This window comes from Bison bison, unplaced genomic scaffold (assembly GCF_000754665.1).
Source record: "Bison bison bison isolate TAMUID 2011002044 unplaced genomic scaffold, Bison_UMD1.0 scf7180017864313, whole genome shotgun sequence".
NCBI classification, from domain to species: Eukaryota; Metazoa; Chordata; class Mammalia; order Artiodactyla; family Bovidae; genus Bison; species Bison bison.
The window spans coordinates 3,753,949-3,769,915 of NW_011494885.1; the positions used below are offsets into that span (position 1 = coordinate 3,753,949).

General features: G+C 51.1%; 1 protein-coding gene across 1 annotated transcript in view; it reads left to right on the forward strand.

Annotated features, from left to right (window-relative positions):
- GLTSCR1 (glioma tumor suppressor candidate region gene 1) overlaps nucleotides 1–15,967 on the forward strand; it is a 35,882-nt gene continuing 19,915 nt past the window's right edge. Inside the window, 5 exon segments of the mRNA XM_010852720.1 lie at nucleotides 1–62; nucleotides 11,686–11,786; nucleotides 13,648–13,693; nucleotides 13,791–13,833; nucleotides 13,936–14,031. Coding sequence (XP_010851022.1) covers nucleotides 13,653–13,693; nucleotides 13,791–13,833; nucleotides 13,936–14,031 — 180 coding nt within the window. The 5' untranslated portion in view covers nucleotides 1–62; nucleotides 11,686–11,786; nucleotides 13,648–13,652.

Sequence of the window (15,967 nt, forward strand, 5' to 3'; positions counted from 1 at the left end):
CTGTTCCCAGCTGAGATAGACCGTGGCGACTCCGTCTTCTTGTTTCAGCTCTTCCGTCTCAGGCAAGTGGCTTTTTCTTGGCCTGGTTAGTGCCACGTTTTTCACATCTGGGGGCTCTTTGTTGGTAATTCATTTCATTGAAATGCCCCAAGCATCGCGCTGAAGTGTTGGCTTGTGGTCCTCAGCTCCAGAAGTCTCTGATGTGTCTCAGATGAGCTTCGTTCACGTGCGAGTCACAGGGCCGCTGGTTATCAGTTCAATGCGAATGAATCAGCAGTATATATTAGATCAGGTGTCTTTAAACAGAAACACTCGTAAAAACAAGGTTATGTATTGATCAGTCGATGAAAATGTTGGGACCAGAGGCTCATAAGAACCTGTATTTCTCTCCGGAGCAATAGTTCCTTGTTCTCGAATTCAGTGTTTGTGGCAACTCTGTAGAACGTAACTACGACAAATAACAAGAATTGATTGTGTAGGCTTTATTATTTTAACACACTAGTTGTGCTTCCCTGGGATACAAATTAGATATAATAAAATGTACAAATCTTACCTGCACTGCTTGATGAATTTTGGCAAATATTACCTCGGAAACCATAACCCAGATCTAGCTATAGACCATCTGTGTCATCCCAGATTTCCTTGTGGATCTTCCTGGTCAGTACTTAGCCCGCTCCCCTTCATCCCACCCCCTTGAGGCAACTAGACCCCGATCTTTTTCCTGTCATTTTCACTAGAACTAGACTTAAAGAGGATCACACAGCGGGTTGTCTTTTGTGCTTGGCTTCCTTTGCTTAGCATGGTGGATTTGAAATTCATCTATGACCTTGCCTGTATCAGTAGTTTATTCTCTTTCGTTAATAAGCTATATTCCGTTGCGTGGTTATAACACAGTTTGTTTATCCAGCTACCAGTCAACAGGCATCTGTGCTGTTTCCAATTTGGGGCTTTTGTTAATAAGGCTGCTAGGAAAATTTTTGTACAAATGTTTTTGTAGACATACTTTTTACATCCATTTAGTCAATGCCTTGGACTGGAATTGCTGGGTTATAGACTAAGTGTTTAATCTTAGTTAATCAGTGCTTTTAATTCTCTTCTGGAGCAAGACATCTAGTGGAAGGCCTTTCCAGGGATATTTGGCAGCCCAGTACTGCCTGGCCACTGGGTCTGTCTCTGATTTGCTTGACCTTTGTCCCTCAGGAGTGCAAAATGGCTGCACTAGCGCCGGCCATTATCACCATGCTTCACATCATCCTTTCAAGCAGGAAGGAGTAGGGGCAGGCGTAGGAGTAGGAATAGTAGCCTTCCTAATGTAAGGCTTTTTTTTAATTCAAATGTAAAACTCTTTCCCATGTCCATACTTAGCTGCAAACGAGGCTGTGAAAGGAGGTTTCTGGCAACGGGACAAAAGACCTGCACTCATTGTGAGTCATTGTCTTGGGAAGGTACATTGCTGAATGGAACCAAGTTCAAGTTCTGTTTACCAAGCTGTCAGACTGAGACTGGCTGTTGCATCCTCCTGAGCCTCGGAGAGGACCCTGTGAGGCCACTTTGTCAGGGGCCTGGACACTGGCCCGAAACTGGTGGCTTGTGTTCTATACGAGAGCAAGAGCCCCAGGAGGAGAACTAAAGACACCCAAGCTTCTAGAGCAGTGGTTCTGGGACCAGCAGCATCAGCATCACGTGGGAGCTTGTTAGAAATGCAGATTTTCAGTCCCTCGCCCCTAACCTGCAGGTTCTGAAATCCATTTTTTAAAAAACAATTTTACTTATGTATTTGGCCTTGCTGGCTCTTCACCGCTGCGTGGGTTTCCTCTAGTTGCGGAGAGCAGGGGCTGCTCTCTAGGTGTGGTGCACCGGCTTCTCACTGTGGCGGCGTCTCTCGTCACAGAACTCAGGCTTAATTGCTCCGAGACCCGTGGGGCCTTCCCGGATCAGGGATCGAACCTGTGTCTCCTGCATTGGGATTCTTTACCACTGAGCCACCAGGGAAGCCCCTCTGAAATGCATTCTTTATTTTAAAAGCCTTCCAGGTGGTTCTGGTGCCTGCCCACCTTTAGGAACAAGTGGTCTAAACCATGTGTGGATGCTGTAGGGGCTTTTGTTTCCCCTTCACTTCTCTTAGCTCCATTTTGTCCTGAACTTGAAGCCTTCTCTTGTTGCCTGATGCCCTGGGTGACCCTGTGTCCTGTCAAGGTAATCACTGCTTGTGTTCCCTTCACAACCACCCCCTGCCCCATTGCCCGTTCCATTCCTTCTGAGTTTCCTCTTGTTTTTTATACACTAGTATTAAGAGAAAAAAGCAAAAACCTTTTCAGATGCCTGATTTTCTTGGCAGGCCTGCAGCTATATAGCTGCATTTAGAACAGTGGTGAATAGCAAAAGGAAAAAGAAAGCATGTACAAAACACTTCTAGTGTGTAACTACCTGTGTAAACGAGGCTTTTAGGAGCTAGACACCAGTCGCTTTATGAGCAATCCAAGTTTTATAGGGCACGCTTTTATGTTGTTAAACTCATTCGGTGATTTGAGAACTCAAAAGGTCACTGAAAATAAAGCTGGTGTCGACTTTAATTGCTCTCCAAATAGCTTTCTTTCTCTCCCCCCAAAAGGGTGGGAGTAGGTGAGGAATTAACATTTCCCCTCCCTGTTTTTCTTTTCTGGCTTTGAAATTGACACGGCATGCCCGCGGCTACATATCTGGGGCCCAGTTTACTCTTACTAGGTCTTTGCACGGAATTGCAAAAGGTCTCTTCTGGGAGGGCACAGTCCCTAAGAGTCTCCCTTGAGTGAATTAGGATAAGTGAGTCTTTTCTCCAAGTGTGGATGTAGCTCTTCTCTGAGTCTCACTGCTGTGAGCAGATTTCTGCTGGATTTCAGGCCCCACTTGTACCCATACTGGATTCCTTTGTGCAGTGAACAACCTGTGCAACTGTACGTGGTGGTTGGTGCATATGTATCCTGTGCCTAGCGCAGATGACAAGCACGTATCTTACAACAAGTTAGAATAACAGACATTTATTCTCACAGTTCTGGAGGGCAGATGTTCAAAATCAAGGTATTGGCATGCTCTCTCTGAAGGCCCTGGGGAAGAATCCTTTGTCTTTTCCTATTTCTGGTGGCTCTGGGTGGTCTGGGTCTTGAGGCTGCATCACTCTAATCTCTACATCCACGTTCATGTGACATTCTCTTTTTGTATCTTCTGTCTGTTAAAAGGTCATTGGTTGGGAATTCCCTGATGAGTCGGTGATGAGGACTCTGTGCTTCCACAGCAGGGGCCACAGGTTCAGTCCCTGGTCAGGGAACTGAGATCCTGAATGCTTCGTGACGTGGCCAAAAATAGTCTTTGGCTGTTGGATTCAGGGCTTATAGATAATTTAGGATGATCTCATCTTGAGATCCTTAACTGATTACAGAGCCTTTTCTTCCCAAATCAAGAAGGCCACCTTCACAGATTTGGGGTCGTGGACATATCTTTTTAGGGGGACCACCATGCAGTGCACTACAGATGTCTTAGAAATGCATCCTAAGGAATTCTCTGGTGGTTCAGTGGTTAGGACTCTTGCTGCTGAGGGCCTGGGTTCCATCCCAGGTCGGGGAACTAAAACATCTTACAAGCCGTGTGGCATGGTCAGAAAAAAAAAAAAAAAGCATCCTAAGAGCATGACTTCTCGCATCGTGGTATGTTGAGTCCACCGTGGAATGCCCGTTGGGGAATCACTCCGTCTGTGTATGTGGCCCAGGTGTGGGGAAAGTGCTATGATTTCTGTGTGGTGTTTCAGGAAAGTGTCGGGGAAGAGCACCCGAGTGGGCGCCTGGAGGAAGGTGGGGGCCTAGGAAGACATTGCAGGAAGTACACCCATGGCAGGGTGGGTAGGGGATGGCCAGCCAGGCAGCCACCACTGTGTAGTTCCCACGATCTCGGGAGCCTGTCAGCCTGGATTCAAATCCCAGCTCTGCCAGCCTGCTACCTGGGCGATCCTTGGGCAGGTTACCTAGTCCTTTCGCAGCCTCAGTTTCCTCAGCTGTGAAATGGGTGCAAGGACACTGGAACCTGCTGTGTCGGATTGTTGTTGAGGCTGCAGTGAGGTGAGATGAAGCACTGAGAACAGCACCTGGCCTGTGGTGAACCCTGGGCAAACCTTGGTCATGGTGACGAAGAGGACGACAGAGCAGGAAGTGGTGGTGACCAAGGGCAGAGGGCACAGACCTGCACCACCTCAAACGCCTGAACTGCCAGCCTCCAGCCAGCTGAGCAAGTTTCCTTAGCGGTGAGATGGGGGCTGGCATGCGTGAGCAGAGGCCAGTGAGACCCTAGCCAGTAGTAGGAGGCAGGTTGGCATCTTTACCTGTGGCCTTGCCTCTGTGAAGGTATATCTCTGTCCACAGCTGTATCTCAGCACCCAGCCCGGACCAGGAATACAGGAGGTGCTGAGTGACACTTGCCCATCAGCGGGTGAATGGCTGGATGCACAGTGGTGATATTTAAAATTCATGACAAGCAGCATGGATACCAGTCAGGCAGTGTCCAGCATGGTGCCAAGGGAGGGACCTGCAGGCTCCCTGCTGTGCTGGGCCATGGGGGTATCTCAGGTGGTTCTGAGCAGCCAGGTGAGGTTCTGGGGGTTGGGGCAGCATTTAGTTACCAACCAGTAAGGAAGTACATAAATATTTTAGAAACAGCAGCCAGTTGTTACCCTGCATGTTAAAGCAGGCTGGTTGGATGGACAGATGGAAAGAGAGACAATGAGACTTAGATCTGGGCAGGAATAGTGGTCTTTTAAAGGAGGAGATAGAGTGGAGAGATTTGGGAGGCGGAATGGGTAAGACTTGGGTGAGTCAGAGGTATGAGGTCATGGCTGTTCCTTTATCTCTAGAGAGGGCTGTATCAGTTAGCTGCTGCCACGAAACAAACAACCCCCAACCTCTAGAGATTGTTAGGGAGAAGGCAATGGCACCCCACTCCAGTACTCTTGCTTGGAAAATCCCATGGTTGGAGGAGCCTGGTAGGCTGCAGTCCATGGGGTCGCTAAGAGTCGGACACGACTGAGCGACTTCACGTTCACTTTTAACTTCCATGCATTGGAGGAGGAAATGGCAACCCACTCCAGTGTTCTTGCCTGGAGAATCCCAGGGATGGCGGGACCTGGTGGGCTGCCGTCTATGGGGTTGCACAGAGTCGGACACGACTGAAGCGACTTAGCAGCAGCAGCAGCAGTGCTGTTTAACAAATTATCCCAAAGCTTAAGGGAAAAATTGTATTGTGCCCATGAGTTTTATGCACCAGGAATTTGACATAGTGAGTCTCTGCTCCAAGATGTCTAAGTTCTTAGCTGAGAAGACCTAAAGGCTAGGGGCTGAAGGCTCATTCACATACATGCTTAGCACCTGGGCTGGGATGACTGGAAAATACGACTGTCAACCAGAACACCTACTTGTGGTCTCTCTGTGCGCCTAGCTTAGGCCTTCGCATAGCATGGCCTCCCCAGAGCGGCCAGAATTCCATTAAGGTGGCTTAGGGCATCTAGGGTAAATGTCCTGATGGACACAGCAGAGACTGAACTGGCTTTAAGAAGTCACATAGTGGCGCTTCTGTTTCACTGTCCTGGTTGAAGTAGTCACAAACTTTGCTTAATTCAAGGGGACTAACACTGTGGAAGATTATAGGGGATTGGAGACATTACTGCAGCCATCTTTGAAAAACACGATATGCCACAGTAGGTCAAAACAAAACCATGATCCTAATGGTTGGAAGTTGGCCTGGGCACCTCGTTACTTCTCTCTTACTTCGCTGTGGTCACCTGTAGGTCAGCTAGGTGGTTCTGCTTCGACAGCTTGGCTGCCTGTGAACTGGAATGATGGCAGTGATGGCATTTGTCTCTTGTCCTCCAGAAGGCAGACCTGGACTTCTTTACATGTCAGCTGGGCAAAGAATAGGCTCAGAAACACACACTGTCACTTCCGCTACATCCTTTTGGCCAAGGGCAAGTCAAAAGGCCAACCCAAGTTCAAGGGTTGGTTAATAGACTCCATCTCTTGATAGGAGGCCCTGGCAAGACCAGGAGGAGAAAAGTTTCTGGTTGCTTTTGCAGTCAACCACAGTAGTCTTTTTTTTTTTTTTTTTCAGATCCCCTTATCATCAGCCCTCTCCCATTTTGCTGGGCCTCTCTTCTCAGTGGATTCAGAGTACAGTTTGACTCATGGAAGGCTGCGAGAGTCTTTGTGATGGGTTGCAAAGATACCTAGAAGTACTAACTCATTTGTGTCAGATTGTGTTTGCAAACAATGGAATCTTAATAGTGGCTTAAACTGTAAAGATTAAGATGGCTAGAGGCAGGCAAGCCTTGAGGAGTTTTTAAAAACCTAGTCTTTTTCTCTCATCAGTTATTCTCTATAGGTAGGCTTATCAGCCTCAGGTTTATTGCCTCATGGCAGCAAAATGGCTGCCACAGCTCCAGTCTTCTCAACTATATTCAAAATGAGAAATGACTTTCTCCCTAGAGAAGCTCTATCTTTATATTCTGGAAGAAAACCTTTCTCAAATTCTGTCTTCCCCTAAAGACTCATTGAGCAGAACCCAATTCTATACACTTTGCTTACTTATTTGCAAAACTGTGACTACTCTGGCTGCAAGGAAGCCTTGGAAAGTGAATGTCTGATAAAGGGATAGCAGCTGTTTTGGCCACAACCTACAATAGGAAATATGTACACACACACACATAATTGAAACCAGTGTCCATGGAAACCCTGTGTGATACCCTTTAATATTTTCTATTCTATCCCAAGCCATTTGATCCTATACTCTTTAACTTAAAAGCAATCCCTGGTCACAGCCTGCTAATTGGATTTCACAACCCTCAAAGGCGTGACCCGTAGTTTGAAAAAGACTGACTCAGAACAGCCTTTGTTTACATCTTGGAGTAGGCAAGTGTTACCCTGAGATTGGGCTTTCGTGAGCAAGACAAGGAGAGCTGGGGAAATGGTGTTTGGAAAAGCAACAGCTAGACTTTGCCATATCCTCTTCTCTGCCTATCACTTCCCATCAGCAAATGATAGGGTTCCACTGACTTTCTTTTTTATGACTTGCAAATAACCTGAGGGTTAGTAGCATTCCTATCGGGAAATTAAAATAAGCCTGTTTATGGAGCTTCACGGGGACTTTGAATTCTGTGTCCTGCTCAGCACCCTGGCTGCAGCACAACTCCTGATGACAACGCAAAACTCCGAAGGCATTCCAAGTGCCGGAGGAATTCACACGATTTTCTGGAAGGACACTTTGTCATTGTTGCGTCATGGCTGTTCTCTTGAGCTGGTTGTGGTTTTGCAGGCCTAGCTTCTCATGCTTTTTATAGCCCGATGCTGGAGAATGAGGTTCTTCGGAATCACAGGGCCTGGGTTCAGAGACTGGTCCCAGTCTCTGGGATTGGGGGCAAATGTCCTGGCCCCTGTAAGCCTCAGTTTCCTGCACTGTGAAATGGGAAACATTCCTCCCGTCTCCCTGGAGACTGGGAGGAGTCGATATGGAGTTAGCACAGGGCCTGATACTGAGGAAGCACTGGGGTAAGGGGGTGCTCTTCCAAGATGTATCAGTCAGCTTCGACTGAGTGATGTGCAGTAACAAGTGAGCCCCAGATCTCAGTGGCTGACAGCAGCAAATGCTCCTCTCTCGCTCATATGTCCAAGCTTCGAGGGTTAGCTGTGGCCCTATCCATGTGTCCACATCATGCTGGGACTTGAGTGGAACCATACAATGGCTTTTCAAGCTTCTGCTCTGGAGGGGTGGAAGACGTCCTCTCGTGCGAATATTTTGGGTTTGCAGCTTTGCATGCTGATTGTGTGTCCCCTGCCCTAGTCCCGCGATCTTTTTTTTTTCAAAAGCTTTTTGAGTATGTGTGTGACATTGGGCATCCAGTGTCATCCCTGGTTGAGAACCACTAAGCATCATCTTCCCCAAGGTCAAGGGCTGGAGGATCTCATTGCTCATTACAGGATCCTCAGTTCTCCCCAACACAGAACGGACAATGAATAAATGCCCTTTTCACCAGGCTGCTCTTCAAACGAATGAGTGGGTTTGTTTTAAGCCTCCCTGCAAATTCATTCATTCATCCCACAAATACGTAGTGAGCTCCTTCCATGTGCCGTGTCACGTGTGGATTCTGAGCATTCCACAAGGAACAAAATAGACAAAAATCCCTGTAGTTGGAGGGTTGACATTTTCGTAGGGGAGACCGACAGTAAACAGTCAGAGACTCACATGATTTGTGATGCTCAAGTGTTTTCAAAGTAAAAATTTTTCAGTGTGGACAATTGCAAATGTGCACAAAGCAGAGAGGACAGTAAAACTTGAACCGCACCAACCAATGCTTTACCAATCTTCGGTTTTCCACCACTCTGACAGACCAGCCCTGTCCAGGGGGGTTTCCTGCCACCACGGGAATGTTCTAGATCTGTGCTGTTCTGCGTGGTAGCCACCAGCCACGTGTGGCAGTTGAGCCCACCAAATGTGGCAGGGGTGACCACGAACTCGGTGTTTTAATTTCCTTTACACTTTTAATGTGAATCTGTTTTATTGAAAACTTTCATATTCCTGGTTGTCCCCTCTGTTTCCCATCCTTTTATTGTGGTTAAAACACACATAACAAAACTGACCATCGCAGCCATACCTAAGTGTACAGATCAGCGACCTTAAGTGCGTGTGCATGGTGGTGCAACCATCACCCCCGCCCTTCTCTCAAACTTGCTGTATCTTGCAGGACTGAAACGGGATACCCACTAAACAACAATTCCTCGTTTCTCTCCACCCCACCCCCCAACCCCTGGCAAACTGCATTCTCCTTCCTGTCTCTCCATCACGAGTGGAATAAGATGGTACCCCTGTCTTTTTGTCACTGGCTGACGTCACTCGGCACAGAGTCGTCCATGCCATCCCTTCAGCCTTTCCTCCCTGAATGATAATTCTGTTGTAAACAGATACCGCGATTGGCTTAGCCATTCATCTGTTGACGGACACCTGGGTTGTTGTACCTCTTGGCTCTTGCGAATCATGAACAGGGCTGCGTAAATATGCCCTTCCAGACCCCACTTTCAATTCTTTTGTGTTATATATATCCAGAAGTGAGCTTGCTGGGTCATATGCTAATTCTATTTTTAATTTTTTGAGGAACCACCAAAGTGTTTTCCACAGCAGCTGCATCATTTTATGTTCCCACCAACAGGGCGCAAGGGTTCCAGTTTCTCCAAGTCCTCAGCCACACTTGTTAATTTTTGAATTTTTGCTGCTGCTGCTGCTAAGTCGCGTTAGTCTTGTCCGACTCTGTGCAACCCCATAGACAGCAGCCCACCAGGCTCCTCCGTCCCTGGGATTCTCCAGGCGAGGACACTGGAGTGGGTTGCCATTTAACAGGAGTGAGGCAGCATCTGTGGTTTCGATAGCATTGCCCTAATGTTTGGTGGTGGCGATCATCTTTTCGCGTGCTTATGGCTATTTGTATGTCATCTTGGGACAAATATCTACTCCAGTCCTTTGCCATAATTTCATTTCAGTAGCTTGAACTTAAATGGACGTAGCCGCGCGTGGCTAAGTGGGTACTGTTTTGACCCGCATAGGACAATATGCCTCTGAACTCACATAGCTGCGTTATTCTGAACTTAAGTCACAGTTGTTCTGTCATGTCACTTCTACGTATTTTAGGATGTATTTCTGAAAGGTAAAGACTCTAAATGAAAAAAAAAGAATATGATGCCATTGTTACACACCTAGAATCCATTCCTTCTTTCCTTTTCTTCTTTCCTTCGCTGGGTCTTCATTGCTGCCAGGGGGCTACTCTAGTTGCGGTGTGTGGGCTTCTCATTGTGTAGCATGGGCTCTAGAGAAGGCTGTAGTACTGAGTTGCAGCTTGCAGTCTCTAGAGCCCAGGCTCAGTAGTTGCAGGGGTATGCTGGGTTTTCCTGGATCGGGGATCGAACCCACATCTCCTGCATTGGCCAGCGGGTTCTTTACCACTGAGCCATCAGGGAAGCCCTGAGCTATAAATGTTTAAACCCCCATATAACTGACGCCCCATCACAGTGAGGATCTGTCCTCTCCCCGGAAAGCCCCCCTCACCCATTGAGCAGCTGTCACCATCAAAATGAAAACGCAGGGATGACAGATTCTCACAGCCTGGTGCCTCCTGCTGGACATTCACCCGCAGGTCCCACTTGGAGAGCTCCGTTCAGAAAACACCCGCCTCCTGGCTCTCCTTCTGGTCCAAGGTTTACAGAACTTGGGCCACACCCGAAGTTCGGGGCAGGGAGGAGGTGGGTGGGGACCCACGTGGAGCTGGCGGCTCTCACGAAGCTGCTACGGGCGCTTGGGATCACTTCCGGGCCAGGGCAGTGCCCCTGCAGCCTAGATGGGCCAGGACTCCATGTTCCAAGGTCCTGTGACAGAGGCTTTCTAGACCTTTCCGGGGGTCTGGGACTCTCCATCAAAAGGAGCAGCAGCTCCTGTCCCTCCTCTCTCTCTTCCATCCACTCACCCTTATCGCGTCTTTGGATCTGAACTATCCCAGGCATTCACAAAATGCTAACAAAGGCTTGTCACCCAGCTTTGTCTTATCTTGACACTGTGGCCATGTTTGCTTCACATTTTGAAGAGAAACACCACGATGAGAGGGCTGTCTGTGGGACTGTGGTTAAGGGCGGGGACTCTGCAGTCAGCCTGCCTTGGCTCAGATCCCAGCCTGGCGGCTGACCACTGGAGGCATGTGGGGGTGGCGTATGCCATTCAGAGCCTTGCCGTCCTCATCTGCAGAATGGGGCTAAGCAGAGCACCCGCCTTGTAGGGAGTCCAAGATGGTGACACAGGTGGAACACGCAGAGCACTTAAAATCAGCAGCTATCATCCCCACCATCACGTCAGGTCAACCCTCGGTGTTCGTGGATTCCGTATTTGCGAATCCACCCACCCACTGACATCAATAAGCCCCCAAATCAGTATGGGGCTTTCCCAGTCACGTGCAGAGTCGTGAAGTGTTTGAGTCTCAGAGCACATCCCGCCAGCGGAGGTGGAACACGGTGACCCTCTGCCTTCTCAGTTCAGCTGTCAACAAGCATCCTCCTTAGGGCCCTGTTGTTTTGCACTTCTGTGCTTTTGGTGAGTGGTTTTGCTGTTAAACACGGCCCCTCCCGCACAGAGGTAAAAGGCCACCCAGTGCGCGTAAGCGCAGGAAGGCTGCAGTGAGCGCTGTGGAGAAAGCACGTGCGGAGATGAGCAGTTACACCTGAGTTACAGCGCTGTTGGCCACAAGCCCAGTGTGAGCGATTCACCGATTTATATTCAACAAGGCGTCTTTAAACAGAAACACACAACCAAGGCAGTGTGTTGTTGGGTTGATGAGAATGGGGCCAGAGGCTGGCAGGAAGCCTACCCTGTGTTTCCTCAGGGCGGATGGCTCAGAAGTGCTGGTGGAGTATGTCGTACGGTGTTGCGTGGTGTTGCGTGCTATTGCGTGATGTGTGCTTATGTACATACGCTGTGCAGGTAGACACAGGGCAGTGTTGTCTGCACTTACCACGCGTGTGATCATGTGCAACGTTTCCTCTGGTTGTACTCTTGGGTTTGACCTCTCCTCTCTCTGGCTACATCTTTCTCCTTTTCACTGACAGTCCCACTCACAGCTTCTCTCTCCCTCTCTCTCCACAGCTGGCCCCCGAAAGGACACTCCCCAAGTCCCCAGCTGGGGGCCCCGCGTAGACCTGGAGTGGACACCCCCTCCTTCCCTTCATGATTCGTTTGTAGCGCAGGTAACCAGCCAGGCGTCAGCTCATTCCCAGAGGGGCTGTGGTCCCCCACCTCCTCCATCCACCTGCCTGGAAGGGACAGTCCTCCTGGACTTAGCTGCAACCTTCAGCCCCACCCTTTCCAACCTGGGGCCCCGGGGTCATTTGGGCCAGCCCCCTGCCTCCTCGCCACCTACAGGCAAGGCAGGATCTCCCTCCCACATCCCCCTCTTCTCCACGTGCTCTGCAGATCTTGCCAGGTTGCTCCCTGGCCAGGCCTTGCCCACTGTGGGCTGGTTGGGAAGGGCAGGGGCTCGTCGCCCGCGGAGCTGGTGACTTGGGAAGAAGGAAGCGTGGGTGGGGGTGGGGATGTGAAGCCAGAGAGGGTATGTTGTCACCAGCGCCCGGTGCAGCCAGAGTCTCGGAAGGGAAGGGCCTCTCTGGGGTCGGTGCCCAGGGCCAGCTCTGGAGGGGAGGGCGATTGGCGTGTGAGGCCCTGAAGACGGGCATTTCTGTTCTAGACTGGCCTTGTAACCTGGGGCCCGTGAAGTGTGTATGTGTGTGCATATGTGTGTGCACACGTGTAACATTTCTGGCCCACGTGCGTGTTTCTGGCCAGAGGGTCTTTTTGCTTTCATCAGACCCTCCAAAGCACAGTTCAGAGAAGACCCTGAACTAGCAATGCGTGATTCCTCCCGAGGCTATGTCACAGAGCCGTTGAGGTTACTGGGGGTTGGGGTGGCGATTGGGAAGTTTAGAGGATACTGTCGGAGTGACCCAGCTGAGGGCGCAAGTGAGATTTTGTGTGTTTTGAGGTGGAGGGAGGGGTAGATCCTCCTCAGTGAGTTCAGGACCACTCCTGCTGTCCCTACCAAAAAAAAAGAAAGTAAGAAGTCCATGGCTCTGGGCTGGGGTTGTGTGTGATTTCTCGTTGGGAGGGAAGGATGTGTGGGCAGATGGAAGGATGGATCAGTTGGATGTGTTTGGAAGACAGGAGAGATGGACCATGAGGCGGAAGTTTGGCGAGATGGGTGCTTGGAAGCCTGGTGGGATGTTTGGAGCAATGGGAGGTTGGGTGAGGGCTGGGGGTGAGTGGATGGGCAGACACAGAGAACTTGTTTTCTCGCTATAGAATGGGACACACAGCACCCTTCCCCATGGGGACTAACATTAGTGAAACGCATGGGACAGTGCCTGGCGGGCACGTGATAAGCACGGGCCAAATGTTAGCCGTCCTCATCCTCATCACTCTTGACGGGCTCGGCCCAGCTCTGGCGGCTGCTCTGACGCCAAGCGCCTACCCTCCGGGTCCTTCTCCCTCTCTTTCCCTCCGTGAGAGCCGCACTACATGTGTCTTCCACGGGGGCCCAGAAGCTGGGCCCCTTAATGCCTTCCCCCCAACCCGGTCACGTGTAGGACAAGCCCCCCCACGCCCGCTCTGGGCCAGCCCTGCCCTCAGGAGGCAGAGCACAGGCTCGGGGGGCCAGACCTCTGCTAGCCGGGAGACGGAGAGCCACAGCCTCTGCTCTTGCATTAACTCCTCTGCGAAGCTAAGGGGCGGCAAGACCCACCTCGAGGGATTCCCTGGGGATTCATCGAGTTAGCGTGTGTGAAGCACTTAGCACGGGCTCGCACATGATCAGGGCTCACTTAGTCAGGACTGACGTCATCATCGTTATCACCAGATGCTGGGGGATCAGAGGGAGGAGGAAAAGGCAGCCCTGTCTCTCTGGTCAGAGCCGCTGGTGGGGAGGGCCCTGCCTTGCACCCCCCACCCATGCCCACAGACTCCAGGGGTCTGGGCCCCCAGGGAATGGTCCTTGCAGGGAGGGTCCTGGCCTGCTGCCGCTGTCTAACCTGTCGCCCTCTTCCCGCCCCTGTCCAGTGGCGATGGATGATGAGGATGGGAGATGCTTACTAGACGTGATTTGGTGAGTAGTGGGCTTCCCGTCCCCCCCTCCCCCCTCACTCTCCCTCCCCTCCCCTGTTCCTCATCTCCTCAAGTGTCTCTCCCCTTCTCTCTTTCAGTGACCCTCAGGCCCTCAACGACTTCTTACATGGATCCGAGAAGGTGAGTGCTGGGCAGGGTGAGGCATTCCCCAGGGCAGCAGGGTGCAGGGCAGCAGGTCAAGCCCCCCCCCACCACCACACTGAGTAGACATCTGCCTTCCAGGAGCCAGGCCCCAAGCTCACGGCGAAGAGGGAAAGAGACGGCAAATCCCTGCCCTCACGCCATACACATTTCCTGGGTAAACAAGCAACCAGTGACTAATAAAGGCAGTGGTGGAAAGCACCACGCCGGGCAGCAGAAGAAATAGCAACATCACTTTTGCGCCACAAGAGAGGATCCGAAGAAAATAAATGGGAGGCGGGGGGCGAGGGCAGGGGCTCCTTTAGCTGCAGTGGGCAGAGGGTGAACATTGAGGGTGAACCTGAAGGACCAAAGGGAGGCGCCCACTGTGCTCTGACCAGGGGGAGAGCGGGTGGGAAGGCGGGAAAGTCTGACCCGTTCCAGGAACAGAAAGGAGGCCAGTGGGGCTAGGAAGAAAGGTAGACTAGTAGGAGGCAGGACTGGGGTGGACAAAAATCCCTAGGTCATGCAGAGCCTAGAGGAGCTTGACTGGGGAGCTTGGATTTTATTCTGAATGTGACAGGCAGCTCCGACAGGTTATTAAGCAGCCACATGGCATATTCTATTTGCACTCCAGAGAGGGGAACAAAGCGGGGAAGAGGGGACGTCTGTTGAGCCACAAGGGGTTGTATCAGTTACCTACGGCTGTATAACAAGTTATCCTAACACGGTGTGGCTTCTAATGACTTCTAATAACATTTGTTAGAGCCCTCAGTTTCTGGGGATTGGGAATGGGCGAGCAGTCTAGCTGGGGGTCTATCTTGGAGTCTCCCCTGAGTAGCATTCAGGATGTTGGTTGGAACCATTGTCATCTGAGGGCTTGCCTGGGGCTGGGGGGGGCCTGCTTCCACAGTGAGTGACTCACTCCTGTGGCTGTTGGCTGGAGGCCTCAGCTCCTCGCCACGTGGGCCTCTCCAGAGGATTGCTTGAGCATCCTCATGACGTGGCAGCTGGTTTGCCCAAGCAAGTGACCCAGAGGAAGCTGAGTGCCTCTTATGACCTAGTCTCCGAAGTCACACTGCATTCACTGGAAGCGAGTCACCATGCCCACCCACACTCTCAGGGAGGGAAAAGAGCTCCACTCCTCAAGGGCATGTATCGAATAATTTGCGGAGCAGAGGCAAGTGCAATGGGAGGACGGCGGCCTGGGCCCCAAGGCAGGTGTTGCAGGAGGTGGCAGGTGCTGACTTTGGGGCTGGCCTGGAAGGCAGTGTCACTTGACTTGAGGGTGGATTAGATGGTGAAATAGTGTCCAGACTGCCTCCTGGACTTGACCTGAGCAACCAAATGGGTTGTGCCATTCCCTGAGACTGGGAGTTTGGGGCAGATCCCAGAAGTCTGAGGGCAGCTGTTGGATGTATTGAATTGGCCAAAAAAAGTTGGTTTGGGTGTTTCTGTAAAATGTGATGAGAAAACCCAAATGAACTTTTTGGCCTACCCCATACCAGTCTAGGGTTCTAGAAGGGGATCAGCTAGAAACTGGGGAGCTCGGCTGTGGACAGTGGGCGCTTAAGGCCTGTTCTCGGCATTGATGATAACTCCTGGAATGAGACCGGTCGCTGCCCTCCCAGACATGGGAGCAGCTCACACATCTGTTGCCCGGGGATCGCGGCTGTGCAGAGGAAGGGCTGATTTCATAGGAAGGGACAGGCGGGCACGTGTGGGGAGGAGGAGGCACGCGTCGGGAGGAGGAGGCACGTGTGACAGGCCCTGCAGGGTGTGTTACCAAAGAGGCAGAGGGCAAAGGGCCAGGGGTGCTACTTGGGTGAAGATGCGGAGGCAGGATTCTAGAGAGTTCCAGGCAGGCATGTCGGGGAGCCTCGGATGCGGTGCTGGGGGCTCCTTAGGATTTAAACTTGCAGCCAAGCCCCTTTCTTTGGGGCCTCTTTTCTGGAGGTGGAGTTTCCCGTACCCCTCGAGCCTCCGCCACCCCCTGCACCCCCCCAACCCCGTCTTTGTCTTTGTGCCCATGTAACCCGAAATTGGTTTTTGTTCTAGCATGTGGGCCGGCCCACTGCCCAGCTGACCATTGACCTTGGGTGGGGGCGGGTCTTGTTGCAGCTCGACAGTGATG